Source organism: Eschrichtius robustus, chromosome 16, assembly GCF_028021215.1.
Source record: "Eschrichtius robustus isolate mEscRob2 chromosome 16, mEscRob2.pri, whole genome shotgun sequence".
NCBI lineage: Eukaryota > Metazoa > Chordata > Mammalia > Artiodactyla > Eschrichtiidae > Eschrichtius > Eschrichtius robustus.
Window position 1 is genome coordinate 70375059 of NC_090839.1, and position 13644 is coordinate 70388702.

The following is a 13644-nucleotide window of genomic DNA, read 5'->3' on the forward strand; positions in this document are numbered from 1 at the left end:
AGTTATTCCACTCTCTGCACCTCAGTTTCCCCATCTGTAAAAGCACCTCCTATACTGTGTTGTGACATCTGAGAAGGGGCTAGAACAGCGCCTGGAACACAGTAAATGCTTCAGACATGTGCAGACTTATTCTTTCTTCCTAGGAACCCTTGGAGGTAGACGCCTTTACCATCCCTACTTTACAGATGAGGAAATCAGAATTCAACAGGAGGAAGTGATTGTTCCTCAGGTATGTAGTGAGGATTTGAAGCCGAGGTGTCCACCAGCTCTGGCAGCCTTTTCGGAGACCCCAGGAAATGAGGTGAGATTGGCCTCTGCCCTGTGCTCTCAGTTGAGTAGACAGTGAGGAAGAGATACAATTCTGTGAGATGAGATCTTTGAGGGGAAAGCACAGGTGCTGTGGGACCACAGAAACGGGGCAGTCAGGGGAGACTTCCTGGAGGAGGTGATAGTGAAGCTTCCTGAATGGCAGAGGAGGTTCCAGGCCTGGCTCCCAGCACAAAGGGGGCTCAGACAGTCTGGAAGTTGCTACGCTGTCACCTTCTTACCTCTAAGTGGAGCTGGACCTCACCTGTCCTTCAGGAGGCAAAGGCATCCCAGAGCCTGAGCCACTCCATGAGGAGATATGGACTTTGACAAAGTAACTTGGGGCTTCTGGTTTCTTCACAGCCCTCCCTCAAACCAACACATCACAAAGGGCTCCTCGCTTAGGGTCAGTGGGTGGCCATTGAGGGTTGTCACTCGGTGCATAGGAAGCAGCAGTCTTTGTCCCTTCTCTCACTCCTGCCCTCTCTCCCCATCTCTTTCTCTTCCTCCTGCACACACCAGCCTCATACAAACCAGCTGGAAGCCTCAAGGCTCCAGGTCTTTTATGCAACCTGCCCTGAGTCTGGCTCTTCAGCAAGTCTGGCCTGTGTATCTCACACCCCCTTTGCGTCCATTCTGAGAACTGCAAGGCATCCTGCAGCCCCTGCACATGGTGGCCCTCTCCTCCCTGTCCCTTTGGTTCTTGTAACAACCCTCAGACAGGCTTATTGCAAACCTGCTAAACGCCAGGCCGTGAAAAATACAAACTCAGTTTTCTGAGATTCAATCATTCAACATACGCAATGGGAACATTCTACCAACATAGTAAGGGCTGTGCTGGGCACTTCTGTGTTCATTAGTTTTATTCCATCCATCCATCTATCCATCCATTGTGCATACATTTATGCATCCATATATTTAACACTCTTTAAACTTAGGACCTGCTATGTGCCACACTGAAGCACAAAATTCTTCAAATTTCCACAACATCAGGATAGGGCTTGACACATGGTAGGTTCTTAATAAAAGGGTGTGGAATAAGTAGATGAATGAGTTAACTGAATGGAGGATGATAGAAGCGAAAGGGTTTGGTAGTCACCCTGTCTCAAACCCGTCTTGTTCTAGCAACTCCCAATCTCCGTTTCGAGCAACCAGTGCTTCCTCGGCCTGGGACCCTGTCAAAATCATTCTAAAGCGGAAGAGTGCGGTGGGAGTGGGGAGATAGGTGAGCGGGGAACTCACTCTCTGGTCTTTCTAGTTTATAAACCATGTACATCACTCTCCCACCTCATGGTGCCTCCAGAGCCCACCAGCTGAGATGCAAGCTGTGGTGGAGGCAGCTACATGTCCACCGAAATCTTTTATTTCCTTATAGACATAGAGCAGGGCCATATTTCCCAGCCTTTCTGTTGGGCGGAGCGACCTGACAGAATTCTGGTCAATGGGATGAGAATAGAAGTGATATTCGCCATCTCCAGGCCTGGGCCACGGACACCACTGGTGGCGCCCCTTTGCCTCTCGGCACCAATAGCTGCAGATACAGAGGGAAGAGCGGGAAGCTCGGGGGTCCGAGGGGGGGACAAAGTCACAGGCTGGAAGGGGCCTGGGTCCTTGAAAGAGCCCCCTCATCTCCACCCTCTGGCTGGTAACCGGGCTCGTGCAAGCAAGAAATAAACTTGTAATTCTGCTAAGCCACTGAAATGCAGATGTTTGTGCTTCCATAGTTAGCATTACCTTGATTGACGCAGAAGTACCATTACCTTTGCAGCTGATGGGCTCCGATCTATTGCCCTCAAAAAACAGCTTCAACTCTGGGGCCTTCTTGACATCAAATTCCTTCTGAAGGTCCTTCTCAACCGTGACGTCCACTTTGCCAAAGCCAATCCCGTTCTTGCCTTTGCCCATGATCTCCACGGCTTTGCCCAGCTCCTCAGCTAAGTTCCTGGATTGCTTTGAGGACGGGTTGTCTGAAAGAGGCAGTATGAAGACAGAACTCACTAGAGCTTTTCCTGCATCCCTGTCTCCCAAGGAGGAGGCTTTGTCTGGCCTGCTTAGCTCCTGGGCTTTTCTGGTGCTCCACTGCTAGCGGGTAGATTCAGAAATGTGACAGGATGTGAGACACACGGTTCATGAAATTGGTCAGTTTGGGAGACACACATCAGGTTTCTCTGGGTTCGGCAACACTGAAAACAACACAACCTTGGGCAACTTAATCTCTTGAAGCTCCAATTTCCTCATAGATAAAGTGGGGAAATAGTGGCTACCTTGTGAAGTTGTCAAAAGATTTATTTTACAATCAGTTGTATTGTGCTTATTACTTTCTAAGAGTTTTACATGGATTAAGCCATTTAATCCTCCTAGTACCCTATGGGGTAGGCACTGCTATTATTATCTCACTGTTATAGATAAGGAAACTGTTGCAGAATTGAAATGACCTACTTGCCCAAGGCCACAGGGCAGCAGGAGGTGTAGCAGGAACCACTCACTCCGGCTCCGGAGTGCTTGCTCTCTAACCTCCACTGGGCATGTCCAACCCTTAGCACAATGCCTGGAACTTGGTCAGTACATAATGCATTCTTACTAGCACTGTTATTATTGTAAAATTTCTATCAGAAATTATAGTGAGGGGGAGAGAGAGAGAGAGAGGAAGGGAGGTGAGAGGAGAGAAAGAGAGAGAGAGGGAGGGAATGAGGGAGGGAGGAGGGAGAAGAGGGGAGAGGGAGAAGGGGGAGAGGGAGAGAGAGGGAGGGAGGAAGGGGGAGAGAGAGAGAGAGGGAGAGAGGGAGAGAGGGAGAGAGAGGGAGGGAGGGAGGAAGGGGGAGAGAGAGAAAAAGAGAGAGAATGCCATCTGGTGGAAATTCCTGGACCTAACAGGCCAAGTTGGGCCCCTCCAGTTGCCCTGTATCTGCATGTAATATGGCAGGGGACTCTCTCGTGGAAAGAAGGCCAGATGTGGGAAGGGTAAGGATGGAGGGAGGTTATGATGATCTCCTACACACTCAGCCCATCCCCTTGGTCGGGGGTGTTGAAGAGACCTGACACTGTCACATTGCTGGGCAGTGGGGTGGCATTAGGAGTGAGGAGCCCTTTTCTGGAAAGAGCCTCAGGGGCCTGGCATGTGATCCCAGCAGCAGGAGAGGTCTTCCTGGCCTAAATGGGAGGGGCTAAAAGGCAGTCAGTTTTGCCTCCCTTCCTCCTGAGAGGATTGTGAAACTGCAGGCCCCTCGCTGGTCCCTCACCGACTGGTGCCTGCAGCAGGTGTGCCGAGCCAGGGCAGGGGGTCACTAATTCCCTTTCAAGCCAGAACAGTTTATCTTTTTCAAACTCCCTTGTCCATCTGGAGCATTTGGAAAAAGTGCAAATCACTTCCAATGCTATGGGCAAGTTCCAAGTCCAACAGAGAGGGCTTTTGTAAAGCAAAACCCAGAAGGCTAGGCCTGGGACAGCTGGCACAGGCCCTATTGCCAGTCATCACACCTGCTCCAGTGATGGAACCCGAAAGTGAATGATCGTTTTCATTAAACTCCCAATCAATGGACAGGAAGTGGGAATTTTCGCCTCTCTTGTAGATCGATGCCTTTCCACTGCCTGCTTTGTCACCATCATTGCCTTCGATACCCCCATCCATCACCACCAGCAGGTGCTGGCCTGTTGCCAGCCACTCTGGCCTGCAGGCTTCTCCTCTGCCTCCCTCGTGGATTCGGCAGTGCCTGGCTCAGGGCTGCTAAATGACGTAGCATCCAAATCTGAGTTTCTAAGGGTACAAGCTTGGGGCAAGAGAAACACTTGTCTAAACAGTGGAGTTTTTGAGGTTCCACACACAGCCCAGCGCTCTTCAGTGTCCAAAATGGAAGTGAGAGAAAGAGGTTGTGACAGCTGGGGTCTGAGAGCTGGATGGATGGGACCTAAAAGTAACAGTAATGGGATTCATTCACTCATTCTTCTGACAAATCTTTTTTAGAATCTTCCATGTGCCAGGAAATGTTTTAGGTACTGGGGACTTAACAACGAACAGATTGATAAAAAATCACTGCTCTCATTGGAGAAGGCAGAAAATAAACAAAATAAAGAAGCAGACTATATTCCATGTTAGATGGTAAGTGCTATGGAGAAAAAAGAAGCAGAGGTGGAAGTTGGGAGTGTCAGGGGAATGGAGTTTAAGTAGAGAGGCGAAAGGAGGCCTCACTGAGAAGGAACATTTTAATAAAGACTGAAGAAGATAAGGGAGCAAGCTGTGTGCTTGCTCACAGGAGGGAGAGAGTTCCAGACAAAGGAGCCATACATGCAAAGGCCCTGAGGTGGGAGCACATGCAACATGTTTGAGGGATGACAAGAAATCCATTGGGTCTGGAGCAGAGTGAGCTGGGGTGAGGTCAGGTGACACGGGCCATGTAGCCCACTGAATAAACTTTGGCCTTTCCTCCGAGGGTTGTGGAAATGTACTGGAGGGTTTGGAGCAGAGTTAGATGTGATGACTTACTTTTTTACTGGATTGTTCTGAATGTTATATGGAGATTAGACCAAAGAGAAAAAAGGAGACTAGCCAGAGCCACTGTAGTAATCCAGGTGAGAGATAGTAATGGCTTGAACCAGGCGAGCGGTGAGAAATGGTCAGAGCCTAGAGGTATCTTGGAAGAGTTGACAGGATTTACTGCTGGATTGGGGGTGGAGTATAAATGAAAGAAATCAAGGATGACTCTGACATTTTGACCTGAGCAACCAGAAGGATGATGATGGTGATGATGATGGTAGTAATGATAACAAGATAACAACATTTATTGAACACTTACTATGCCAAGTGCTTTGCTAAGTGTTACACGCATTATCTTGGTGAATCCTCAGAACAACTCTATTAGTCATCTACTATTACAGGTGAGGAATGTTAGACAAGGAAACGGAAGCCCAGAGGTTTCACGGTTAGTAAGCATTAGGCTGAGTTCAGCTCCACGGCTGACTGACTCCAAGATCCATGCTCTAACTGACCTTATAGGTAAGCTGGTCTGAAAAATGTTCCTTTTTCCTGGAGGGGTGGGTTTCCCATCTCCCCTGCTCTGAGTGGTTCTCATCAGAGCAGATAGACTCTGGAGAGCCAAATCCACTCTTTATAATTTACAGTCCTATTTACTAATTTCTGTCTTTTTAAAATTTGCCTTTGGGGCTTTGGAGCCTTGAATTCTGAGTGTGTAAAGGTGAAATGGATGCATACACCCCTCAGGTCTTGGTGCCTGTGTCTCATGGGGCATGGAGACAATTCAGCTGTACATTGGAACCTGGGCAAAGCAGTGCCCAGCGGACTGTGGACCGGCAGGGAGCCTTTCGCCGGGAGGCTGAGAGCTCCTACAGGTATAGCCCTCCTCAGGTTCTAACTCCACCTACGGTTCATTTTCTGACATATAGTGGGTACTCAATGAACATGAATTCCTTAGGTCGTCTCATAAAACAGAGACAGTTATGGTGGCTTACAGCACCGGTGGTCCAGGCAAGGTGTTTTTTAAACATCTCTGCACTTCAGTTTCCTCATCTATAGAATGGGGGTAGTAATAGCTCCCATACCTTAGAATGAGCCTACATAGTAAGGCAAGGTATGCAAAGCTCTGGCACAGAAGTGCCAATAAACATTAACTATTATGATGACATGGGGGAAATCCCTGGTCTTGCTCTGACCAGATGCTCTCTGGGGAGGGAGAGTCCTATGGAGATATCAGGATCTTCAGCAGATCTTCTGGTTCTGGGGGAAGGAAGACAATGGTGACCAGCACCAAGTCATCCAACACAAGGCTGAGGCCTATTGTGTGGCTCTCTCGTGGGTTTTGGGGTAAACAAATGGGACCCAGGGTCGCATTAGAGTTGGCAGTGGCTCTCTGACTGTCTGCTTGGTGTGTAAATCTGTTAATGGCTAATGGACCTAGATCAATGTTTGTCTGGGTCTTTAGTAGATAACCCCAGTCTCCCTTTTCTGAGCAGCCAATGTGGGTCAGGGGAGGGACGGATGGATGGGGGAGCTGTGAGTGTAGGGACTGGAGATTAGCTCCCAGCACAGGGAGCTGGAGTCTGCATTTCTTTAGACTGTGGTTCTCAACAGGGCATATTTGGCCATAGCTGGAGACATTACTTGTTGTCACATCTGGAATGCTACTGGCATCTAGTGGGTAAAGGAAGAGATGCTACTAAATATCCTACAGTGCAGGGACACCCTCCTCACATCACACACACACACACACACACACTCACCTCACACACACGCACACACACACACGCACATACACGCACATACAGCAAAGGATTAGCCAGCCAGGCGGGGTCTTGGTGCTCCGGCCGGGTGTCAAGCCTGAGCCTCCGAGGTGGGAGAGCCGAGTCCAGGACATTGGACCACCAGAGACCTCCCAGCCTCACGTAATATCAATCGGCGAGAGCTCTCCCAGAGATCTCCGTCTTAACACTAAGACCCAGCTCCACCCAACGGCCAGCAAGCTCCAGTGCTGGATGCCCCATGCCAAACAACTAGCAAGACAGGAACACAACCCACCCATTAGCAGAGAGGCTGCCTAAAGTCATGCTAAGTTCACAGACACCCCAACACACCACTGGGTGTCGCCCTGCCCACCAGAAGGACACAATCTAGCCCCAGCCACCAGAACACAGGCACCAGTCCCCTCCACCAGGAAGCCTACACAAGCCACTGAACCAACCTCACCCACTGGGGGCAGACACCAAAAACAATGGGAACTATGAACCTGCAGCCTGTGGTAAGGAGACCCTTAACACAGTAAGTTAAACAAAATGAGAAGACAGAGAAACATGCAGCAGATGAAGGAGCAAGGTAAAAACCCAAAAGACCAAACAAATGAAGAGGACATAGGCAGTCTACCTGAAAAAGAATTCAGAGTAACAATAGTAAAGATGATCCAAAATCCTGGAAATAGAATGGAGAAAATACAAGAAACGTTTAACAAGGACCTAGAAGAACTAAAGAGCAAACAAACAATGATGAACAACACAATAAATGAAATTAAAAATTCTCTAGAAGGGATCAATAGCAGAATAACTGAGGCAGAAGAACGGATAAGTGACCTGGAAGATAAAATAGTGGAAATAACTACTGCAGAGTAGAATAAAGAAAAAAGAATGAAAAGAATTGAGGACAGTCTCAGGGACGTCTGGGACAACATTAAAAGCACCAACATTCATATAATAGGGGTCCCAGAAGAAGAAGAGAAAAAGAAAGGGTCTGAGAAAATATTTGAAGAGACTATAGTTGAAAACTTCCCTAACATGGGAAAGGAAATAGTCAATCAAGTCCAGGAAGCTCAGAGAGTCCCATACAGGGTAAATCCAAGGAGAAACACACCAAGACACATATTAATCAAACTATCAAAAATTAAATACAAAGAAAAAATATTAAAAGCAGCAAGGGAAAAGCAACAAATAACATACAAGGGAATCCCCATAAGGTTAACAGTTGATCTTTCAGCAGAAACTCTTCAAGCCAAAAAGGAGTGGCAGGACATATTTAAAGTGATGAAAGGGAAAGACCTACAACCAAGATTACTCTACCCAGCAAGGATCTCATTCAGATTCGACGGAAAAATTAAAACCTTTACAGACATCAAAAGTTAAGAGAATTCAGCACCACCAAACCAGCTTTACAACAAATGCTAACGAAACGTCTCTAGGCAGGAAACACAAGAGAAAGACAAGACCTACACAAACAAACACAAAATAATTAAGAAGATGGTGATAGGAACATACATATCAATAAGTACCTTAAATGTAAGGTCTCATTGTAAGGTCTCGCATTTGCAGGTCTCAGTAAATGGTCGTCCCCATCATCACCATTGCTGTCCTCATTATCATCCTCATTCACCATCTACATCATCATCTAACCTGCTCCCAGGGCAGAATCTTGCCACCTCTGCTTTAGGGATGAGTACTAATTACTAATTAATGAACTAGAAACAGCTCTTGTTAAGTCTCATTTTGACCTCTCTCTGCTAAACGTAGCCTTCCCTTTTCTCCTGTCTCATTCATGGAGAACATTGTGGGCCAAAGGAAAGCTCATTTACTCATTCAGCATCTCCTCAGGCCTGCCGTGCTCCAAGCACAATCCCAGAGGTTAGCAATCAAGAGGTGAATAAGATTTGACCCCTGTGCCCGGTGGAGCTCACAAGTTTAAAAGCATTTTCAATACAGTGTGGCAAATGCTATGAAAAGGAGGGTGCAGAGGGCTGAGTGAGCGTGGGAGGGCCTAGGTGGGAGTGAGGTGGACACAGCCTCTTGACAGGGCAATTCCATGAACTTAAACCTCACTATCCAGGTGAAGAAGTTCAGGAAGGACACTACAGGTGGAGGGAACTGCAAGTGTAAAGGCCAGGAGGCTGATGCCAGTGTGACCTACCTGGTGGCCACACTCAGAGCGTAGAGCACAGAGTTCAAGTGGAGTGGAGAAGGAGGCCTGGTTAGATCAAGCAGAGGACATTTTAGCCGTGTTAAGGAGTTTGGGGACTTAGAGAATCTTTGGGGGTTTTTAATCAGGGAGTGACCCAATCAGATTTGCTTTTTAGAAAAAAAAATTTCTCTGGGTACACTGTTGAGACAGCACTGGAGGGGGAAGGGAGACCATCTAGAAGATGCTGCAGTGGTTCGTGAACATAGAAATAAGGCTGTGGCAGGGGGATGGGGAGAAATGGTGATTGCCGAGGGCTTCAGGACGTGGTTTCAACAAGATTTGGTGACGATTAGAGACGAGAGTAGAAAGGAGCTAAGAATGATCTTGGATTTCTGACTTTGACATTATGTGGATAACAATGCTATCAGTCAAGACAGGACGTGAGAAGTTTGTCGTTGGAGCAAATCAAAGATGCTGAGGTCTATTTTGGACACACGTGGCATTGAGATGTGCGAGGGATATCCAAGAGCAAAGATCGCCCTGAGTGTTGGCTCTTGAGCCTGGGGTCCTTGGAGAGATGAGAAAGTGGGCAGCAGCTAAGGATTTGAGAGTTACCAGAGCAGTATTTCCCTGGAGACAATATTGGAAAGACCTATTTGTAAAAAGCCATTTACTCCTGGAAAAAAAAGCTTTTATAATGCTTGCCCCAAGTGATTCATTTTTCCAAAGGTCACTTTAAAGGGTCTGCCAGCTTTTGAGAATTCATTTTGATTTAAACTGTGTATTTGAAGGCATCAAATATTCAAATGAAATGAGTTTGAGTGTCTTTTAGATAGCATCTCTGCTGGTGTTCACCGCTTTGAAATACCTGCTGGTGGGAAGGCTTTAAATTTAAAGTATTCAAATTGGTTGTTATCAAGTGCAATTAAAGTATATAAAATGGATTAGTTTCCTTTGTAGCCCCAGGTTCGATGTCAATCCAATCCCTAAGTTACAAGACAACAGTTAATGCCCCAAAGAGCCATGAACTTGCCCTGCTGCCCCGATTAAAACAGAGTAGTCAGGGCTTCCCTGGTGGTGCAGTGGTTAAGAATCCGCCTGCCAGTGCAGGGGACATGGGTTCGAGCCCTGGTCCGGGAAGATCCCACCTGCCAGGGAGCAACTAATTCCGTGCGCCAGAACTACTGAGCCTGCGCTCTAGAGCCCCTGAGCCACAACTACTGAGCCCACGTGCCACAATGACTGAAGCCCGCGCGCCTAGAGCCCGTGCTCCACAACTAGAGAAGCCACCACAATGAGAAGCCCGTGCACTACAATGAAGAGTAGTCCCTGCTCGCCGCAACTAGTTAAAGTCTGCACACAGCAACGAAGACCTAGTGCAGCCAAAAATAAAATAAATTAATAAATTTATTTTAAAATAAATAAATAAATAAAACTCCTCTCGCTGCCAGGAGAAAGGGGGCAGGTCTCAGCCCACCCATCACCCACTGCCCAGGAGTGAGGGACACTCACGGAAGAGCACCATCAGGAAGCGGGTCTCATTCAGCATCTGGGTCAGGCCGGCAGGTGTTAGCACCATCAAGTTTTTCTCCACCAGGATGTGCAAGGGCTGGGACATGTTGACGTCCATCTCTGGTGAGCCCTGGACAGTGCCGACACAAGAGGCCACCAGCAGCAGAGACATCCAGAGCAGCTCCATTGCTGTCCTGCAGGGGCAGGAGGAGGAACAAGAACCCTTATCAACACAGGTGGTGGGGCCCCATGTCATCACTCCCTCCCCATCTCCTTCCCTGCCAGGCCAGTCCTGATGTGGAGGACATGGCCTGAGCATGTCCCACTGCCCCCCTAGCAGTGCCCGCAGCTCAGCAAAGCAAGCTGGCAAAGGAGAGGCAAAGCGTTAGGTTAACCTCAGGGCCCATGGAAACGGTGCAGGGTTAGTTCAGAGGAGCACGGTCCCACTTGGAGCAGCAGAAAGCCAAATCACATGCCAGCCACTCAAGCCTACTGGCTCCCCAGACACTAGGTGAGAATTTTTCGGATATGAAACCCAGTCCAGAATCCCAGGGTGAGCCTCTGGGTCTCAGAGATGACTGGTCCAATCCCTATCACAGCCTCTGCTTCATGCTCCTCCAGCTCCTGCTTGAATACCTCTTTTGATGGGAGGCTCACTACTTGACATTGTACCCCATTTGATTTTGAGCAAATTTTCTCAAGTGTAAATATTTCTTTTAAAAGTAATAACCATAATGCACACTTGTAAAACTTCCAAGCAATACAATAAAAAAATGTTAAGTAGAAAATAAAAATTTCTCCCATAACTTCACCCCTGAGAAAGTGACTCTTAACAGTTTGGAATGATGTTGAAAATGCCCATATGAATGTGTATTTGAATGTACATATGTAAACATAAATGGAATTAGATATGTATACTGTTCATTGTTCTGATTATCTTACTCAATGAGATGAAATATACCCCAGATACCTTCTGATAAGGGTACATATTAGATCTAGAACATGATTTCCTTTCCTCTTTTTTCTCATTCTTTTCTTTTTTATTTTTATTTATTTATCTTTTGTTTACAATTCTTATCTGTTAGAATGGTTTGGTTCAGCAGCTGCCTCTCTGTAAGTTCCACTCTCCCTAATAACATATGTTTTCCCTAATAATTTAAAGCCTAGGATCACTGTCACAGATCTTTGCATGTTCTCCACAAGCATAGAGCCATTCTCCTGTGTAGCATAGAGACCACCCAAGTGTTTTAAATAAGAAGACATATAGCAAGTTCAGATTAAACATATAAGGACCTGAATTCCTTCGTTGAGTGCTGTATTCCTAGCACCTGGCATTTATGATAGGAAAATGAACATGAATGAATAGATACTTGATATTTACCTGGGAAATATGTTTGGCACACTATCTGAGAATTTTTTAAAAGTAGATCTTCTAAGGTAATTTTTTGGTCTAATATATAAAGAATTGTGACCAATTCTCAAGTGCTAAATTTTATAAATACCTGTAGCTAAACATACTTGTCATGTACCAGGTGCTGTTTTAATGCATTCCATGTCATCACCTCTCTTATGACAACTCTATAAGGTAAGTATAGTAATATTATAATCCCCATTTAGTGAGTATAAAATGAGGCACATAGAGGTTAAGTGATTTGCCCAAGGCCACACAGCTAATAAGTGACAGAGTCAGGATTTTAAACAAGGCAATCTAGCTACAGAATCCATGCCCTTAACCACAATAATGTACTGCCTCTCTAGTGTCCCCCTGCAAAACTATTGTAGTGAACAGTGTTTTGAGACACTAACTGAGGCTTCCGCCCAACCACCACCCCTGGTATCCACCATTCAATCACATCCTGTCTCAGAGGGGAGGACTGAGGCTGGCCATAGAGAACAGAATCAGATTTTTGGTTTAGGGTTGCAGAACAGGTCTTTGAAACTCAGCAGGGACAAGGCACCTGCAAGCCAGAGCTCCAACTGCAAGACCTGGGCTTTTCAGAAGGAAAAGGGTTTTTGACGACTCAAAGGTTTATGCTATAAACTCTAGGTTTGGAAGAACATGTTGACAGAAGGAACAGTTACCTTTCCCAAGGGAGATAAAAGTGTGCCTTCCTAACAGGAGGGAGGAGAATGGGGAGGAGTGGCAAGAGCTTTGATGCTTCTGGGGTCCTGAGAAAGGGGTCCTACCTTCTGTCCCTTCTCTGTGCTGAAGCCCCAGCCCTGTATCTTTTTGCACACCACTGCAGACCCAGTCACCAGTCCCATGCCTGCCCACAGTAATAAATCAATCACTACGTATTAAGCTAGTACTTGGGCTTTACATTTATCATCTCATTAACCCTCACAGCACGTCTATGAGGTAGGTACAATTATGATGCCCACCTTACAAGGTGGAGACCCATCCAGGAAGAAGGAGCGAGACCTGAGCTCAGGTATATCTAAGCCCCGTGCCTATGGGTCTAAACCAGGGGTTGCAAACTATGGCCTGCTGCCTCTTCTTATAAATACAGTGTTAGAGGATCACAGCCACGCCCGTTCCGTCACTATCGTCTATGGCTGCATTTACCACAACTGCTGGGTGAAGTAGTTGCAATAGAGTCCCTATGTGGCCAGGAAAGCCAAAAATATTTATTATCTGGCCCTCTGCAGGAAACGTTTGTTACCCTCAGGTCTAAATCACCATGCCACACTGCCCTCATGCCCATACCTCATATTCTGGACTTTGGAAGTGGTCACAGATCCTCAGATTTGCAAAGTCCACTATCAGAGCACAGCACCTCCCTCTGCAGAATGGGTGAGTGGTCCTGTATCCCAGAGTAGTTGTGAGGATTCATAAAGAACTTGTGCTTGATTAGTACTTCTTAAACTTGGATTCACATTAACATTCTCTGGGGAGATTTTAAGGCAATACTGATGCTCCTCTCACCCTAGACTATTAATTCAAAATTAAAGAAGACATACAGATGGTCAAGAGGCACATGAAAAGATGTTCAACATCACTAATTATTAGAGAAATGCAAATCAAAACTACAGTGAGGTATCACACCGGTCAGAATGACCATTATCAAAAAATCTAGCAACAATAAATGCTGGAGAGGGCGTGGTGAAAAGGGAACCCTCCTGCACTGTTGGTGGGAATGTAAATTGATACAGCCACTATGGAGAACAGTATGGAGGTTCCTTAAAAAACTAAAATTAGAACTACCATACGACCCAGCAATCCCACTACTGGGCATATACCCTGAGAAAACCATAATTCAGAAAGAGTCATGTACCACAATGTTCATTGCAGCTCTATTTACAATAGCCGGGACATGGAAGCAACCTAAATGTCCATTGACAGATGAATGGATAGAGAGGATGTGGCACATGTACCCAATGACTATTACTCAACCACAAAAACAAACAAAATTAAGTTATTTGTAGTGAGGTGGATGGAC

The 13644-nt window shown here is 46.5% G+C and overlaps 1 protein-coding gene across 1 annotated transcript in view; it reads right to left on the bottom strand.

Moving 5' to 3' along the window:
* Positions 1 to 13644, bottom strand: part of PDILT (protein disulfide isomerase like, testis expressed) — a 41735-nt gene that overhangs the window by 19870 nt on the left and 8221 nt on the right. Inside the window, exons 4-5 of the mRNA XM_068566051.1 lie at positions 10205 to 10398; positions 2067 to 2273 (exon numbers count right to left, since the gene is read on the bottom strand). Coding sequence (XP_068422152.1) covers positions 2067 to 2273; positions 10205 to 10391 — 394 coding nt within the window. The 5' untranslated portion in view covers positions 10392 to 10398. The remainder of the gene's footprint in view (positions 1 to 2066; positions 2274 to 10204; positions 10399 to 13644) is intronic.